Source organism: Pungitius pungitius, chromosome 11, assembly GCF_949316345.1.
Source record: "Pungitius pungitius chromosome 11, fPunPun2.1, whole genome shotgun sequence".
Taxonomy (NCBI): Eukaryota; Metazoa; Chordata; class Actinopteri; order Perciformes; family Gasterosteidae; genus Pungitius; species Pungitius pungitius.
Genome location: NC_084910.1, coordinates 8,770,131 through 8,785,864, shown reverse-complemented (window position 1 = coordinate 8,785,864; position 15,734 = coordinate 8,770,131). Strand labels below are relative to the sequence as shown.

Here is a 15,734-nt window from a genome sequence, read left to right as displayed (position 1 = left end):
CATTTTAAGCCTTTGGACTCTCCCACTCAACTATTCACAAGGTGACGTCCATTAAATTAAGGCTGGTACATGGTTTTGCAATGATCTAATATTAAAACGTATTAGCAAGACCAGCTGACGTGGTGACGTCATCAAGTCAGCTGCTGTTCCAATTGCGGAAATGACCGTTCTCCCGGACCTGCGAGTCAGGACTCCCGAGTCTATTCTCGCGGGAACGCAAGTCCGTTCTCGCCGTCTCAGGTATTGAGAAAGGGCCAAATTTTCGCCCCTGTAACGCCACTGCTGCTTTTCATTGCCTTTTTTTCACAGACACATTTGTCACGTATTATCCTCCACAACTTTGTACACCCAAACCAACGTTTGCGGAGATCTCTCTCCATGAATTCGAGGCCATCTGCGCGTCCTTATAGTCCGCTAATGACAGGTTTGTATAAGTGGTCATATTAAACCAGGCTTAAAAGTAAGGGTATAGCGCAGGGGGTCATAAAAGTATAGTAAAATGTATAGTGTTCCAGTTAGAGAAAATTTCTAGAAGCGGAGGTCCAGAATATCATAATCACTTCTTTGTGTGATTAAATAGAGGAATATATTATTAACATCTGCATGTAATCAATACACGGCTAACAAATCAAATGAATTCGGTATAATTCTAAAACTCTTTTGAGAATATTTATTGTTATCCATATATATATATCCACTCTCTTAATTCTCCCACAGTGAGAAAGATATAGTTTTTCGTGCCAGGATGTTAAACCTGGGCCTGAATGCATCATCTCCTCCTCACGTGGAGGAGCTCATTGAGGCTCATGATGGTTGTAGGAGCCATTTTTGAAGCAAAGTTAATTGGGTGACGCCTGCTGGTCGAAGTTGCACACCTGTGGCAATTAGTGGACAGGAAGACAAACGATCCTGGAAGTTGTCTTTTTTGCTTCGGTGTTGAGTGGTGGGAAGACGTGGACGCCAGCAGGCATATGGTTTTTCAATTGTTGTTGTTAGTTTTTGCTTGTTTAGTGACAGTTTATTTTTGTTATTATACGTGAAAGAACAAAACACTGGAATAAATGAACAAGCCTATTAAAACCCCTGAGGCGTCCGAAGTGACCTTATTGGAAGGCACTACAATGGTGTTTCAAAAGGGTTTAAGTGTATAAGACACTGGTTTAGTGCTGCAGTGGGAAGTATGAAACAGAAACAGAAACAAATCTGTCAATTGATGATTAAATGCTCTACTTTCGCTGTCCATTTCTTCCTAATTTTTCTCTCACGTCCCTTTCTCTCGATTTCTCTATCTCACTTGTCTTTTTCTCAAATTTCACCATCTTTCTTTTCTTACTACTGTCTTTTTATTTGTAATTTGCCACCCGCTACCTCTTTCGTCTGTCCGCAGTATTGAGATAATATCATCTTCCTGCCTGGAATGCAAAGACTCATTGGTCCAGCAGTACCACATGGGATGGTTTAACTCGACTGCAATTGGTCGGTGTTTTAAGCCACTACCGTAAAGAGTAAAGCTGCACAGTCGAAAAGTGCGCTGTCACGTTTACATCACAACCGTCTTTTTTTTAGCTTTTGGTCCGGGTTCAGGGAGGCACTCAATTCCTGCAAATGTAAGAACACCCCGACTCTGACAATTCAATTCAAACACAAAGGCAAAAGATATCTTGCAACTGGATTAGAAAACTTGTTACATATATTTTATGGGTTGTACATTTGAGTCCAAAATATAATTCTATCGAAGTTGTAATAAACAGTATCAAGACATTTTCCTCAATATGTATATTTGACAACTATTTGGAGCCAAATCCACAGCAATAGCCTTTACCATTTAAATCAAGGAAAGGCAGTGATTGACAGGCAGATAAGGTTTCCTATGCTATTCTAAAATTGTCTTTCTGGAGTCAACTAGAAAGGGGGAGAGAGAGTTAGGTACGTGATAACAGATGTGTGCATCCCCTGTCAAATTTGGACAGTTTCCATTGTTCATGAATTTAAAATAATTTACTCTCTCAGTATAGCTCTTTTGGGTTTTATAGTGGCTCAAGCACAATATCAAGCAAGTAAGCTACTATCTTCATGGGGGGGCATGGCAGTTCTGTAGGATAGCCAGGTCTCCTGGAGCCATAATACTGGGCATGTTTCCCAAAACAGCTCCTAACATAGCTAAAGAACAGTGGAGTGGAGGTTTAACATGTGGCATTTTCTATGATTTTCTTTTTCTAGTGACTTCCAATAAGAATTTACAGGGTAATAATGTATTTTCCACTGCTCTCTGGTAGGCAAACTATGTGTTGTTTTGCATTGACCACAAACATATTTTTGATATTCCTCAACTGGCATTAGTTGATATGAGGTGGATATCCATTTGCTTAAACACATGGATTACCACGTGTTGGCATTTCAAGTATATCTTTCAGATTCTAGTTGTTGCATATGAACAACTAGTGCATACGATTCTTCCCCTGCTCACTACACTTCTTCAGTAGAAGTACTTGGCACACGGCGAGAAGGAGTTTCTTCAAAAACATCATCTTCCATGCCTTCTTCTATGGGTTTCATCTTTGAGGAGGTCTTGGTTCCCGGGGATTTTTCTAGAAACAAAATAAAATTAAGTTTGTTTAAGTAAATGATTGAACTAAATTATTTTGACATTTTTATAATTTCACTTTGCTCATTTGTCCTTTTGAAAAACGTCTCATTTGGTTACAGAAGTTATGTTGAATAGCGTGCATGGCTTAACGTGCAAGAGAAGATGCCAGCGCATTGAAATGCACCTGTCCTGTGACAAATATCCCTATACCAGCAAAGCAGAATGCTAACATTGTGGAAGCGTATTATTAGGATATAGCTTATTAATTAATTAATATCTCTCCTGCATGTTTTCTAACTCTCCTATAATTTCAGATCCTCCCACATTATCAGCTCATTACCCTCACCTAGTTCTCCTTGCCCTTCTCACCTGCAGCACATCCCCTCATCAGCAACTTACCATTTAAACGTCTCACATTCTGTTGTTCCCTGCCAGATTGTCTTGTGTGTTTACCAGTTTTCAATATTAGCCTGATATACTGTACATCTGTTCTGACCTAGCCTGCTTTTTGAAAAGAGATTCTCTGCCTGCTCTCAGATTTGTTTGCCTGCTTTATTGCCATCTTATTTCTGCCCCTAACTGTTCTTGTTTACGGATTCCCTGTCTGCCCTACTTATTGGTTTCAAAAACAAACAAATTCATCTAACTTGGGATACATCCCTTACCCATTGACAGCTTCAAAGCACAAGAGTTAAATGTATAACAGATTATTTCGAATTAGAGGTTACATATTAGGAAATCAGCTAATCAAATACTCACGTTTTCACTCATGCAGCACGAGTGACCTAAAAACACACGTGAACATATTGTGAGGTCACAACGTGACTTACGGAGTGATGATCCAGCAGAACCTCCTCGTAGGATCTGGTTAAGGACATCATCAGTGTCGCTGTTGCTCGCCATGCTGTTCCTCATTTGCATCATAGACAGTTGAGAGCATAGGCTAGGCTGATGGTCCATTTTTTTTACAGCCTGGAAATCATCCACCCCAATTAGTACAATCAGCATTTCTGTAGCTGTAATGTCATTTAAAATCATAATAAAAGCTTTTTCAGTGTTTCCCCTACCATTGTAACAAGGGTGCACCTCACACCCCTGAAAAAGTGTGCTATTTTATTCTGTTATTTTTGCACGCACGGCAGTTCCACACGGTCATGAATATGTTGCGAATATGTCTGTGTTACCAATGGGGCAGCACCAGAGTGACAACTACTACTACTACTACCCCCCGTTCAGACCGGTTGGCTTTGGCCAACTATAAGTTGTAAACCTAGGGGAAACACTGCTCTTAGCGGCACAAACTAATAGTAACACAACAACAGCATAATGGATAAGACCTGGACCCACCTTGTCACTGAGTGTGGGATCATTCAGAGAGTACAGTTTGTTGGTAATGTCTTTGCCAATGAGGTATCTGAATACCTCATTTAGGAAAGTATCCGACTCCAGGAAGTAGGTGAGCCTCTCTCGAGACCAACAAAGGAATTTGCAGTTCTCCTCTGCCATGATGGTCACCTGTCAAACACAGTTGGTTTAGGGGTGCCCACACTTTTCAACTAACTAAGTCATGGCGATCTACCCCCTCCCCCGAGGACTGGCCGGCTGACGGGGCGGGGGAGGAGAACCGGACGGCTGACGGGGGGGGGGAGAACCAACAACACATTCTTGGTCATCACCTTTGCTGGCGTCCTTTTGGGTCTGGTTTAAACTGACTAATGATGAAAGAGGTTCATAAAAAGGTTTGGAACGGTTCACAGATTAGACTTATGCACCAGATCACAAATCAGATGTTTGAAAAAAGGGAGAAAATATAATGTTTTACAGATTCCTGATCACTTTTTTTTTGCTGACCTATGATGGCTGTTGCTTGGATTTACCGCTGATTCCAGGCAAAATTGTTTTTTTACGACCTGAGGTCAGTGTAAACTAATACTAATGTTATGCCTTTAAATTTAGCTATAGTAATCTATTGTCACTTCATGAAAAGAACACAATTCAAATAACTAGGAATTTAAAGATTGCATTTTAATAGAATACGTTTTCAACATTAAGCTTTAATGATGTATCAAAAGCTGGATTTAGTTGAATTTTTCACCAAAATGACCTTTTGCAAGTTACAAGTCATTTACCGTTTCCTAATAATCATTTTCTCTAAACAGAGCCAAAACACAGCAAAATGTAACTTAACGGAACGTCTGTTCGTTAGCCATTAGCAGTCTTGCGCTTGTTAACTAGCTCTATTTAAAGCTCTAGTCAATTTAAACATCAATTGGCTGTTCAAAAAGTAATTTAATCAGAGACATGATTCCAGAAAGTCATGAATGACAATGCATATTTTACTGAATATTGAAGGATATATAGTTTTAATAATAGTTTTTAGTTTTTTTCACGCTGTGATGGTCAGCGTTAAAGTATGTAGTCAATCTGCTGTTCACATGCATGCTGAACCGGGAGAGGTGTTCAGTACGGATCACAAACCGCCAGTGGTCTGTTATACGCCTAGCTCTGACCCATTATTCATTAAGACCACATGGAGATAACAAGACGTTTAATTCGTCATGTAAGGCAATTTAATGAGGAAATTCAAATTACCTGAAACTTATCTCCTCTGTGCATTTCAGTGGACCTGAACTCTGGAGAGTCAATGAAGGAATTGGTATATATGTTGTGAAGAAAATGACCTCGATATGATACTTTCATCCTGTCAAAAAAAAACATTATAAGTCAAAACAGATTCATTTTTAAATCAAAAACGTCTTCTTGGCAGCTGGTCCATAGAGGGGCCAAATCACATCTGCTTTGCTCAGCATGTGAAATGGATGGACCTTTGGGAACTTGTTTAGTCCACAGATAGAGGACTGGGCAAAACAATGCCATCAAATGTCCTGACGTTTTTCTAGCATGTTTGCAGTACAATCAGGAGAGACAAGAGTGAATGATTAGTAGTTCACATGTATTATACTGGATGATACGGTCACAAGTTACTCAGAATGTATTTGGCGCTTGAACCCAACAAGTGCATTTGCGATTGTGTTTGCCCTTAGCGGCAGCCATATACATATAAATTCCCCCGCGGAGTCCAGACACTAGTGGTGGGTGCTGGAGGTTCTGCTGGAGTTGGCTGGAGATGCAGATGGGGTGCTGAATCTGAGAAGGCGGATGGTGCTGGGGAGGCGGAGAGTCGCATGAGGCGCCAGAGGCATGGATATAGCACATTTAAAGGAGACTGCAACAGCTGACAGGCTAGCAAAGATGGTGTGACTCTGTGCCAATTGGCTTGGAGCGCCCAGCTGATAGAGTCTATGACTTCTGACAGTGACAGTCGGCATAGAATATGTTCAACAGTATGAGCGACGGGCCTAAGAGCCTAGCGTGAGGGGATGGTCTTCCGGGCCGGAACTTACGCTATAGCTTATAGCAATTGAAAAGACGTGGGAGCACATCGAAATAAGATACTAGCATGTGAAGCTTCAGCCTGCCATACATCCAACTACAGACGTGCCAGCGCCATGCGAATGACAGACTCCATAATTGTACTCATTAAAAGTCACAGCGCTCCCAGCACTAGGGTGAGAAGAATTGACTCCATTTAAGTGTATGGGTTTTTAACCCCCAAATAACATACGTTAGCTACCTCTTCTAACGTGTAACTCGTTGTGGGCGAGTAATAATTAAAATAATCAAATGGCATCATTTAAGTTTTTTTCTAGAGAAGAAGGGCCGTCTGCGGCCTTTATGAGTTTTAAATGGTTACAATAGAATATCCGAATTTGCAATTGAATAAGTGAACTCTCAACTCTGCTAGCTACAAAAACAGTGCAAAATAGCTTATGCTGTGTTATTTGACTTTAGCTAACTGAGTGGCCATTGCAGTAACTTTTAAGTGACAATTTGACAAATGACAACCTGACACTCAGATTTTATACCATTTCAATTACACTCTCCTGCTTACTCTGTCCCTCCTTGACTTCACTGTCAGACTCCTCTCCAGTCACCTCTCCTCCTACATGTGCTATGTTCATCTGCTGTTTCTGTAGGGTTGCCAACCGTCCCGTATTACCCGGGACATCCCGAATTATGGGCAATTTTGATTTGTCCCGGCCGGGACAGCTCCAGTCCCAATTTCCAATCACAGCCTGCTAAGTCAATGACACGCGAAAAACTCTCAGTTGTTGTGAAGTTGTGACGCATCAGACCAGTGTGTGCGCGGGGGTTGGGGGAGGTGATAGAGGGGGTGTATTACCCAGTGCATGGGTTGCAACCAGTTGGTAACTGGAATTGGCCACACCTGCCCATCAACCTAATCAAGTGACATGGATATAGAGGGTGACTGAACAGCAGAGCAGTGGGAACATGTCAGCATGGGAGAAATCAAACAATCGGGAAGCATTACTGCCCCGTTACGCTGCTGTTGCTGAGGACCTAAGACCCCGACCGGGAGGAATATTTTGTTGTTTTCCGACCCTAGTCCCCTTCCCCTACGTTATCGATTAAAAGAATTGACTTTTGTTATTTGACTAATGTGTCTCCCTGATACTGAAATCTTGCCTCCACAGACCCCAAGGACAATAACTAAGGAGTCTGGTTTGGTCCGCTCCACACACCGTATCTGGTCGGCGAGTGTCCGCTGTGCCTCCTGCACGTTACCCCCCAAATAATGCGTGTGTTCACCCAGTCTTCAAGAACGTTTTCAAGTTGGGGCCATCTACTTTTATTTTCTCTGAAAGCTTTCGTCGTCTTTTTACATCGAGTAAGTATGTTTTTATAAGCTTATGTTATTTTTGTTTTGTTTTCTTCTGCAGTTCTATTGGGAATTATTTGAGCATTTCCCTATGTCTTTGTTCGCCAGCAAATGGGTTTACCCACATTTTATGTATTTATAGTATTGATAACTGATGAATTCCAACCCTTTCTTGCTATTATTTTCTTTTCTCATATAGTAATTTTTGGTCTGCTTGCCAAATACGTGTCTTTTCAAAACCCATCGCACATCATGCTGGGAAGCAGAGTTTGAACCAGCCTCCCTGTATCTGTTTCTTTGTGTCTATCTCCTTGCGCTCTTTTCCTCCCTCTCTCGCTCACTCTGCTTTGCCAGCACACCTTCCATGCTTTTAAGACAATTTTAAGATTTCTCTAAAACACCACAAATTAAGATATTGCTTTAAGTGTTCAAGTTTGTTTTACATAACATACTGTTCGGACAAATACAAAAAAATGAAATTCACAATTATTAGATGATCTCCATGATTGAAAGAACGGTTTGTAACCTTGAATAAAATAAATTAAATACAAGTATTGAAAACAACATCAGCCTTTTTCACCACGGTTTTCCAATTACAGTAAGAAAGAAACTGATCAGGTAAATTGGCCACCATTTGAACATGTCTAATCCAATCAGGGTCTAAGAACAGCACGTACTTTCCTTTGAGGAGAATGCTGAGTCGTTCGTCCACTGATGTTTTCTCCTCGGCAGCGTAGACCTGGCCCTTCTTTAGTGTCTGGATGGTGCAGAACTGCCCTGTGAGCCTCTGAAAAAGAGCCTCCTGCACATGGAGCGGCTCAAACATTCGCTTGTAGACAGACTGCAACTCCCTGTCGATCTTAATCTAGCAGAGCACAGTCACAGCCTTAATTCATCATCTAAGGAAAATGTAACAAGTAATCTTCAGTTGTCGAAGATGAGACCTCTCGAACTAGTCTGGATTGGGAAGGCATTGTTCCGTGGAAACAGTCAGGGAATGCACTTTAGATCTAGATTTACAGTAGTCATATTTTTCTAAATCATATATAAAACAGCCATAATCTGGGTATTATGCAAATAATGACAAATTGTGAAATTTTTCTTTTTTAAAAGAAAAATTATATTGATCATTATAATAGTATATTAATTATACAGTATTTTAATTCCTTCTTAAACGACATACAAATGTATGTAAAATAATTATCTTTAATGAAATATCTAGCTCATTATTTAAGGGTTTGTCCATACTGTAAATTTTGATAATTTTGGAGAGGGTCCTAACCACAGGGTTGGGTTTGGAATTCCAGCTTAGTGTCCCTGAATACCTAACCTCAAACTACTCATTGTCTCAAGTCTCATAGATTGAAACTAGCTTAATGGTATTTAATGTAAAATGCTTGAAAGTTACAACTTTAAGAGCAGTGCAATAATTCAGGAAAATTGGTAAAATAATAAGTTTTTCTCTGCAGAAGTTTTAATATATAAACATAGATATGTTTAGCTGCAGAACCATGAGCGAAAATTTTCTTGCACTTTATTTCAATTAAGAATTTTGTTTAGCAGCCACACTGGTAGTCACTTTTTATTATTGTTTTTTTACAGTATTCAACAATTAAGATGTAATAGTAGAATAATTAGTAGAGTGACTTAATACAAATTTAGTTTCAGAAGTCTTCATGGTGTAAATAAACTCCAAGTTTCTTGTTCTCCTCCTCACAGAACCTTCAGCTGCTTGCTAACAAGCACTTGACAGTCAATTTAATTACTTACAATCTTTGTTTCGGTATTGGCCATATACTGCTCCCGACATAGTAGCTAGGTAGCGGTATGAACATATTTTGCAATCCACCACTGAACTGTGCTTTTTACTCTACTGTACATCTCAGAGGTAAATAATTTGCATTCCACAACACTTAATCTCAGACCAGTATGTACACGCTAATGACACACAAAAGCTCGTTAATAGTGTGATGTACATGATAGTATGGGTAAGTTATTCTGAAAAACTCACCGGTCTCCGCTTGTACAGGAGGAAGAACAGGTGCATGAAGTTGACCACCAGAAATACCACATTCCAAACCATCACATCCAGGTTGCACCTGTACAGCGTCGCCCACACAATGAAGAGAGTACATCCTGACACGGTTAAAGACAGAGAAGAACAATTAAAACATGAATTTCTACAAAGTCAAAATTCAAAGTTACTAAAGAATACTTCTGACTAATATCCATTACATAAGACAACATTATGTGTAACTATTGAGGCTCATTTACTGTGCATTGTACATTATTAGGTGGTGCCCAGTAAATAATGTGGGCTCCATTGATCACCCGAAGACGTTTTGGGGAGAGCCTGGTCTGATTAGGAGGGAGGGCAACTCATTTCTAAGAATCTGACCCCATCAATGGCTGCAGAATCTGGGACATATCTAGCTTTATACAAACAGGCCTTTTCTGGTTGAGGCATTATAGGCCTAATCAGACTGAGACATGTTGAGAGAAAGAAAATTGGTTGTCTGTCAGGTTGCTAATGGACATAGACAGTAGATTTTTGTTTTTGTCCTACTGGACCTTTCTGCAGCATTCGACACAGTAAACCACCAGATCCTTATCGCCGCCCTTCAGGAACTTGGTGTCACAGGATCCGCGCTGTCTCTTCTCTCATCCTACCTTGACGGTCGCACCTACCGGGTAACTTGGGGAGGATCAGTGTCGGAACCTTGTCCCCTTACTACTGGAGTTCCTCAGGGCTCCGTCCTGGGTCCCCTCCTCTTCTCAATTTACACCAACTCCCTTGGGTCCGTCATTCGCTCGCACGGTTTTTCCTATCACAGCTATGCCGACGACACCCAACTAATTCTCTCCTTCCCCGACTCGGACACTCGGGTGGCGGCACGGATCTCTGCATGTCTGACTGACATCTCCCAGTGGATGTCCGCTCATCACCTGAAGATCAACCCCGACAAGACCGAACTACTTTTCTTCCCTGGAAGAACCTCGCCCACCCAGGACCTGACCGTTAACTTCGGCAACTCTGTGTTAACGCCCACTCAGAGTGCCAGGAACCTCGGCGTGACACTTGACTCCCAACTCTCCCTGACTGCCAACATCGCAGCGACGACCCGATCCTGTAGATACACGCTCTACAACATCAGGAGAATACGTCCCCTTCTCACTCAGAAGGCGGCACAGGTACTGATTCAGGCGCTTGTCATCTCCCGCCTTGACTACTGCAACTCTCTGCTGGCGGGTCTCCCAGGTACCGCCATTCGACCACTGCAGCTCATCCAGAGTGCAGCAGCTCGACTGGTCTTCAACCTTCCGAAATACTCCCACACCACACCGCTTCTCCGTTCACTTCATTGGTTACCAGTAGCTGCCCGCATCCAGTTCAAAACATTGGTACTGACGTACCATGCTGTGAATGGATCGGGACCAGTCTACATCCAGGACATGGTGAAACCCTACATCCCAACTCGCACACTTCGATCTGCATCTGCAAAGCGGCTTGTTCCTCCCTCACTGAGAGAAAAGCACTCGACGAGATCGCGACTCTTTGCTGTCCTGGTTCCGAGATGGTGGAATGAGCTCTCCGATGACATCAGGACTGCAGAGAGCCTCTACATCTTCCGTCGAAAACTCAAGACACACCTCTTTAGACTCTACCTTGACTAAAACACTAGCAAACCGTAGCACTAACAAATGATAGCACTTAAATTGTACTTATAATGGCACTTTTCTATAACATGTTTTGTAACTGCTTATTTGATGAAAAATGTACTTTCTTGATACTTGTTTTCTGAGTTTGTATCTATGTGCAAAATGCACTTATTGTACGTCGCTTTGGATAAAAGCGTCAGCTAAATGACATGTAATGTAATGTAATGTAATGTTGTGAGTAGTGTGCACTGTTCTCGAATGTAAGAGGACCGTGGATGGCAGCCTTGATGTTGCTGTCTCTTATTTTTGAAGCTTTTAGCAGTTTTTAGCTGGTGAATGCAATCAGAGAGCTGAGCTGAGCTCTCTGATTGCATTCACCAGGGGAAAACGTTAGAACACTCATTAAAGCTTTCAACTAAACTTAGAACTTAGACTATTTAGCCCGCTAGCCCCAGTGCTTCCAGGTTCGGGCCACATCGGTCGGTCTGGCTGCCACATTGCTAGCCAGCACTAGCACACCTGTTTACCCTGCTGGGATCTTTCCGTCTGGTTTGCAGACCTGTAAGGGTTGTCAGGCAAACAGGCTGGAAGCTCTCCAAAGTACCAGCCTGCTAGTCTGAGGACCCTGTGGCCCATCTCAATCTTGCCTTCTTGTCAAAGAAACTACAACGTATTGTCGCTGCACAACTCTAAGCCCACCTCATTTCCAAAGATCTGTTCCAGCCATTTCAATGAGGTTTATTTTATTACATCTTAAACAAATATTACATTGCATGCATGTAATAACATCCCTCAAAGTTGTCTCATATAAACCTACACAATAAAAAAAGGTATTGTAAACTGGCTTCATGAATGTTTTTAAAAGAAACTCCTCCACTTTGGTATAAATAGGAACAGATCTCGTACTAACATTTTCTTTTAATTCTCCACCAACATCCACTGTTCTTTATTTGTAGGGCTGTCTAAATTAACCCATTAATCTATGCGATGTGAGATCAATGTAATGAAATATTTTAATCCCCGTTACGAGGGTCACCTTAGTTTACTTACGGCAAACCGGAAGTAAACAACGATGACGCGGAAACTAAACCGCCGCTACCTGCAGTCGGTTATCGAAGATGGAGATAGCTTTTTGCATTGGAAGAGAAACAAGCAGAGGAATTCCTCCACATGTCAAACAGAATGGGGATGAGTGGAAAACAGAACACTTTAAAAGCTAGCTGCACGGCTAAGCTAACTGCTAGGCTATGCAGTTTACCCTAGGTTTACAACTCCAGGGGGGCGGGGTGGGGGAGGTAGTCGTGTCGGGTAGATTCGGCTGACCGGGGGGCTGCTGCTGACAATTAGACTGGCGAAAGGTACGGCTGACGTGTCTACGGCTGTCACCCAGCGGGCCGGATTGCGTATACGGACATTGGCGCACATGTGTAGCGGAATTGCCGTGCGTAGAATTTTTTTTTTTTTTTTAATTGTGGTCAATGATATCAGAAAACACTGCATTAACTACTTGTGGTTCCTAGAGTTTTAAAAAGTAGGATGGGGGCCAGAGCCTTCAGTTATCAAGCTCCTCTTTTGTGGATCCAGCTTCCACTTTCAGTCCGGGGGGGAAGATTCTGTCACGGTTTGGGTTTGCTTTGCGTCTTATTTTGTAGTTTTCATGTCTCTCGTGTTCCTGGGTAACTTCACTTCCTGCCTTGTCCTGTGATTGCCTGATTGATTCCACCTGTGTCCAATCACCTGCACCTCCCTTGTGTATTTAAGCCCTGTGTGCCAGTTGTCCTTTGTCGCGTCATTGTCTACGTTCCTTGTCGTTGGTGCACTTTGTCGGAAAACTCTGCGTTTGGGTCCTGCCTGCACCAGCTTCCACCTCGTGACAGATTCGGTCAGCTCATTCAAGATAAAGCTTAAAACGTTCCTCTTTGATACCTGTCTCACTCTCTCCTTCTACAATAATCAACATTTTATTAATGAACATAACAAATTGAGCTTCTTCCTCGGAGTTTGTTGTGCTTTCTAGCAGGTAGATGGTGGTTCCGTCTGGACCATGGTCCTGACTCCTGCCTGGCCCGCGAACACCTACCGCTTCTAACACCATTGATATTCCCATTTCTATTACTTTAAACATGAATGCGCATCACTAACTTTGTTTCTTCCACGAAGTATTTGTACTATCTCGCCTTACAGGTTTCCATGGATCACGGTTCTATCTGGACCCTATTCCTGCCTCTTGGGAGTTTTTTTCCTTTACAGAGTGTAAAGCCCTCTGAGGCAAATTTGTAATTTATATAAAATAAATTGAATTATTACTGCTTGCTTAAACTAAAACCAAAACAACCAAATTAAGATAAAATTACATACAAATACATAGCAACAGAATGTATGTCCTTTTCATCGATCATTTTGTTTTCTTCAAAGTCCTAAAAAGTTACCATAGTCCATATATCCAAGTTATTTGATTAGAGCTTATACCATCTATTCATGTATCATATAAACTGATTTTTCTTATGATTAACACATTCCGAAAATCCCAAGTTTATTTTAAAGTTACCTCTCTAGAAGATACAAGAACTACTTTTACCCTGTTAGTTTACTTTTTCTCTGTAAGACCCTCTGAGACTAGCTTTTTCTAAAGGGTGATACAAATATTTGAGATAATAAAACCATGCGATAAATCTGGCTGCTTCCTGTTTCCACTCTCCTTCCAAGCATAAGATAAACATGTCACAGCTTTTTCCATCCGCCATCCTCTCCTTACTTTATCTGCCCTGTCATAGCCTTTTAGGGCATTAACTGTGTTGAAGAGATCCCTGTTTGTTTAGGACAGCTTATAAAACACTCCCAGTCTTACAAATGTTAATTGAAACTACCTTGCTTTAATGACTTTCCAATACTTTGGGAACTTGTGAATATAGTACAGATCTTTAAAGTCTGTGATACATTTTGTACTTACAAATATTCCAAGCTACGGTATTAGCATTGCATGAATGCTATGAAAAGGTGGCACTGTGGATACCTGTCATCAAGAGGAGGCGCAACAGGATCATATGCAGGGCAAGGGTGGTGGGGATGACCAGACCCAATAGTAAGGACAGGCTCCCCAGATGGAAAAGGAGGTGGTGAGTCTGCTCCCACTCCTCGCAAGAGGTGCTATTGAGCGCCAGACCTGGGACTGATGAAGTGGCTGGCTCAAAGTAGGGCGGTGTGGTGTAGAGGAGGGGTTGTAGCTCCGGAGTAGAAGACATCTTACACTAGTGTCACCTTGAAAACAAGCCCAACATGAGAGAAAATGTGGGTAGTGGATGATGAATGGTTCAACACGTTAATGGTAACATGCTAGACAAAATGTTTAAACTTCACTGTTCTCCAATCTTCCATTGAGGCCGACATTCTTTTTCACTTTGTGTGTTTCAGAGATATCATCCCCTTAAAAAGGTATTATGGTAGTGATAAAACTTATGATGGCTCTTGTCATAATATATGTGATTCAATCCGTTTAGTGAAGACAAAACATTGGTTTACAATTGCACTTTTTTGACCAAACCACTGATACTACTAAACTAATGACCACAGGGTCAAATGTTTTCTCAGAAGCATTTAGTTACAATACATAAAATGTATTCTGTGTCTGGGTGTGTATATTAATTCATGAAAGTGACCCTTAAACAGCATTCAGGTTTCTTGAAAGCAAATAGTACACTGTTTTACATTGTGTCCATGCTAAATACATTTTGGTAATTGAGCAAACTATCTTCAAAACCGGGTGGTTGTGCATAATCATCAGATATGCTGGTGACTATCAATAAATTGGCTGCACCTAAACACTAAATTAAGTAATCGAGTATTGTAGCTTTACCGTCACAGGGATCGTGGTGGTTGAAAACCAATTTCACTGCACTGCCTTTGAATAAAGTTATTTAAAAATATGCGAGCGCAAACTTTATCAAAATAACTATTGTAATACAACAAAAAAAGCCCACTAATGTATGACAGTATTTTGGTGATGCTGGTATTAACAAAAGTTATTGAATATTGTTTACAATAAATATTCAAGTTTATAATTAATAATGAATGAAAATTCAATAGCAGGTTTTGTACAACAAGAACAAGCCAATGAACGTATGGGTTGAATTTAGTGATTTTAGAATCCATAAAAGTGACGTTATTGAATATTATTTGCAGTAAATATTTAAATCAATAATGGCTCAAAAGCATTTTTTTTAACAAAATAACAGTACAACAATAAAGAGCTCACTTGTGTACTACATGACTTTGGTCGTGCTACCTTTCATAACAGTGAAGTTATGCAATACTTATGTAGTATCTTTTTTCCTCGTTGCACTTGCGAACCGTCCCTGCGCACATCAAGTATTTGGAAGGGAGTTGGTTCAAAAATAGATTAATGGGAATAAAGACAAAGGACATTCTCATACTTGCAAGTAACTGTGCGTCAAAGTAGCGAGAGGGGAAATGTGCCCTGACTTACCGATCCAACAGCAGACCAGGAGGAAAGATGTCTGGGAAACATGGGAGAAACAGCTGGTGACTGCACCCGGGAGCCTCAGAGGGAACGAGGGAGGGTCACATTCCACACAGCTGACATTGAGAGACTAAAATGGGTCGTCTGAGGGGGAGACGCAGCACGCTTAAACCCAGCTCGAAATGTCACGTTCTAACCCGTCAATGTATTACAATACATAAATCCTTCTTTTAGGTTTATTTATTTACCCCCAGTGAATATGAAGTAAG

At 41.3% G+C, this 15,734-nt stretch overlaps 1 protein-coding gene across 2 annotated transcripts; it reads right to left on the bottom strand.

The window, feature by feature from the left end:
* Nucleotides 1-1,668: 1,668 nt before the first annotated feature.
* bves (blood vessel epicardial substance) lies at nt 1,669-15,592 on the bottom strand. 2 transcript variants are annotated; one of them, XM_037454510.2, is made up of 8 exons: nt 15,472-15,592; nt 14,002-14,246; nt 9,340-9,464; nt 8,006-8,193; nt 5,180-5,288; nt 3,935-4,102; nt 3,418-3,559; nt 1,669-2,588 (listed from the first exon to the last, which is right to left on the bottom strand). In XM_037454510.2, exons 2-8 carry the CDS (start codon nt 14,228-14,230, stop codon nt 2,467-2,469), a joined length of 1,083 nt encoding a protein of 360 aa, XP_037310407.2. In that variant the 5' UTR covers nt 14,231-14,246; nt 15,472-15,592; the 3' UTR covers nt 1,669-2,466. The 2 variants fall into 2 exon arrangements, with proteins under 2 accessions (XP_037310407.2, XP_062421461.1); XM_062565477.1 differs by having other exon boundaries at nt 8,006-8,115.
* Nucleotides 15,593-15,734: the final 142 nt, after the last annotated feature.